The following is a 3,571-nucleotide window of genomic DNA, read 5'->3' as shown; positions in this document are numbered from 1 at the left end:
TTTGTATCTCTTATGTAGAAACTGCCATGGGAAAGAATATTTACGCCCAAAGCAATTCTGAGTCGGAGTACGTCCAAAGTGTCTACAAGTAAGATGAATTGCAGATTTATTTATTTTCCAACGCACTGAACAGTTTAAGGAAATAATGCAATGACTGTGTTTGTTTCAAGAATGAGTGACTTCATCAGTCGCAGACAGAGGGCACCGTGGTTTTGGCCCGACTTTACGTACAAATACTTTGGCGAGGGCAACCTGCACGACAGCACGCTCAAAATGCTGCATTCTTTCACGTACGAGGTAAGAACCCATTTTGTTTATATTTAGCTTTCCTGTATATATATGTGTGTATATATATACGTGTATATATATATATATATATATATATATATATATATATATATGTGTGCGTGTGTGTATATATATATATATATATATATATGTATATATATATGTATATTATATATATATATATATATATATATATATATATATATATATATATATATATATATATATATATATATATATATATATATATATATATGTGTGTGTATATATATATATATATATATGTGTGTGTATATATATATATATATATATATGTGTGTGTATATATATATATATATATATGTGTGTGTATATATATATATATATATATGTGTGTGTATATATATATATATATATATGTGTGTGTATATATATATATATATATATATGTGTGTGTATATATATACGTGTATATATATATATATATATATATATATATATATATATATATATATATACGTGTATATATATATATGTGTATATATATATATGTGTGTGTGTATATATATATATACGTGTATATATGTGTGTGTATATATATACTGTATATATATATATATATGTGTGTGTATATATATACGTGTATATACTGTATATATATATATATATATATATATATATATATGTGTGTGTATATATATATATGTGTGTGTGTATATATATACGTGTGTATATCTATATATATACGTGTATATATATATATATATGTGTGTATATATATATATATATATATATATATATATATACGTATATATACTCTATATATATACGTATATATGTTCTTAATTATAATCCTTGTAAGTAAGCTGTTCATCTGAAATATAAGCCTTTTCTCTATTCATGTCCGCACTTAATTTGAAAATGACAAAAATTTGATTGAGTGAGCCCAATGTAGATCTCAGTGGCTCATTTCTACTTCCAGTAATACCTGTGGTGAAACATTTGAGCTTTCAGTTCAGGGAGCCTCAAAAGAGTGAACTCTGCTCATTTCCCGTCTTCCGACTTCCCGTCAGGTGATTCGGGAGCGAGCCGAGAGTCTAAAGCTGGAGGACGAGTCCGAGACCAGGAAGAGGCGAGCATTCCTGGACATGCTGCTCAAGACCAAAGACGAGGACGGAAACCCCATGAGCCACCAGGATATCCAAGAAGAAGTGGACACCTTCATGTTTAGGGTTGATAATTCCCTTTTTTTCCCCATTCATATTCATTCATTCATTCATTTTAATATAAACACATACTTATGGAAATAAATGATAAATTCAAAATATTGATAAAAATCATAAAGCATAGCTGTAGTTTGCATTTATATTTATCAATTTTATTAAAATGAGATTGTGTTGTTGTATTTGTTATTGTAGGGCCACGACACAACGGCAGCCGCCATGAACTGGGCCCTTCATCTGCTGGGCTCGCACCCCGACGTACACCATAAAGTTCAACGCGAGCTTCAGGAAGTGTTTGGTAACACACACACACACACACATACACATTCACTCACACACGCGCACACCCTGACTCATTGCCTCTAATGTGTTTGTTTGGAGTTTGGAGTTGCGCTTCGGGCAAATGATAGCTGTGAAAATTCAAAAAGCCAAAACACACACACAGCATGATTCAGATATGCTCTTAGTTGCTTTGCTGCGCCTTGCAAGCTGTCAGAAGTGTTTTGGGTTGGCGCCTTAAGAACTTTTTTTCCCATGTCCAAAGGTACGTCGGAACGCGTGGCTAGCATGGACGACTTGAAGCAGCTCAAGTACTTGGAGTGCGTCATTAAGGAGGCCCTACGCCTTTATCCCTCGGTGCCCTTCTTCGCACGCACCATTCGTGAAGACACCAAAATCAGTACGTATGAGCTAAGTAGCTATTAGCACTACTTCTGCATTAAAAATCATCTCCAAGTTGAACTTGGAGGACAATTATGGTAACGATATTTATTTAAGGTTTTTACACACTACCGGTAGCCTTGCTCGTATTAGCACAGCTTATGCTAACATTAGCGCTGATGTCCCTGCTTGCTGCAACATGTTTGAATTAAACAAAAAGTTAAACTTCAACGATTCTGGCATCTTGTAGGATTAATATAAACATTTTCATCAGGTATATACAGTATTTTTATTTTATTTTGTCAGACGGTTTTACAGTGCCCAGTGGCACCAACGCCCTCATCATGACCTACTCTCTCCACCGAGATCCTCGCTACTTCCCCGAGCCTGAGGAATTCCGGCCCGAACGCTTCCTATCGGAAAATTTGGCGGGAAGGCCGCCCTACGCGTACATCCCTTTCTCTGCCGGACTCCGTAACTGCATCGGTAAGAAGGGAACACATGGATCAGTCACCATGTGCTATTGCTAATGCTAATGCTGATGCTAGTACATCACTTCATGCTAATGCTCATGTTGATGGTAATATTGATGCTAATGTTTAAGCTTCTCATGCTGATGCTAAGTGTACTACTAATGTTGATGCTAATAAATGTTATTGTTTATGCTACTCCTCATGCTAAAGCTAATGCTTCTCCTTATGCTAATGCTAATGTTAATGCAATTTCATATGCTAATATGTTATTTTCTCGTTTTCAACTCTGGCAGGTCAGCGCTTTGCCATCATGGAGGAAAAGGTTGTGTTATCATCCATTTTGCGTAAATTTAACGTGAAAACCAGCCAGTCGCGTGAGGAGCTGAGTCCAACAGCCGGTCTCATCCTGCGGCCCGAATGTGGCATCTGGATCCAATTGGAAAAGCGGGACAAAGCCCAAACAATGCTTCTTATTTGAGAAGGGTTGGTTGGTTTCATAATTTTGCTCCGTACCAAGTGCTGGATGTACATTTTGTTATGAATGAATTTTGATTCGTAAATAATGAATAATGTACTTGTGATTTGTGTTAATATTGTATTGCATGTTGTTGTCCAATTAGAAGCATGAACGTTCAAACGTTCAAATTTTAAAATACATTTGTACCAATTTGTAACCTTTTGTTTCCAAATGAACCCAAAAAATAAAAGTAATTTTTCTAGACAAAAATCGTTGTTGTTGTTGTTTTTAATATGCTACTTTCTTTTCTTTTTTCTTTTTCTTTCTTTTTTGTGTGTGTATTTTTAAGTACGGCACATTTTATTGTATTTCAGTACTGCATTGTGACACTTACTATTATTATTTTAAATCTACAAGTCCATTTTTGTTCTAATTTGTTAATTGTTTAATTTATACACAGCCAATTGTTGCTAAATTTCCCGAAAAGTGAT

General features: G+C 34.3%; 1 protein-coding gene across 1 annotated transcript in view; it reads left to right on the top strand.

The window, feature by feature from the left end:
* Positions 1–3,350, top strand: part of LOC144054993 (cytochrome P450 4V2-like) — a 27,754-nt gene extending 24,404 nt beyond the window's left edge. The window contains exons 5-11 of the mRNA XM_077570513.1: positions 19–88; positions 171–297; positions 1,341–1,499; positions 1,686–1,788; positions 2,035–2,169; positions 2,457–2,636; positions 2,917–3,350. Of these exons, the coding sequence (XP_077426639.1) occupies positions 19–88; positions 171–297; positions 1,341–1,499; positions 1,686–1,788; positions 2,035–2,169; positions 2,457–2,636; positions 2,917–3,101 (959 nt within the window). The 3' untranslated portion in view covers positions 3,102–3,350. The remainder of the gene's footprint in view (positions 1–18; positions 89–170; positions 298–1,340; positions 1,500–1,685; positions 1,789–2,034; positions 2,170–2,456; positions 2,637–2,916) is intronic.
* The last annotated feature ends 221 nt before the right edge of the window (positions 3,351–3,571 follow it).

This window comes from Vanacampus margaritifer, chromosome 7 (assembly GCF_051991255.1).
Source record: "Vanacampus margaritifer isolate UIUO_Vmar chromosome 7, RoL_Vmar_1.0, whole genome shotgun sequence".
In the NCBI taxonomy this organism is placed as follows: domain Eukaryota; kingdom Metazoa; phylum Chordata; class Actinopteri; order Syngnathiformes; family Syngnathidae; genus Vanacampus; species Vanacampus margaritifer.
The sequence above is the reverse complement of the archived record's forward strand: the minus strand, read 5'-3'. Positions and strand labels throughout refer to the sequence as shown.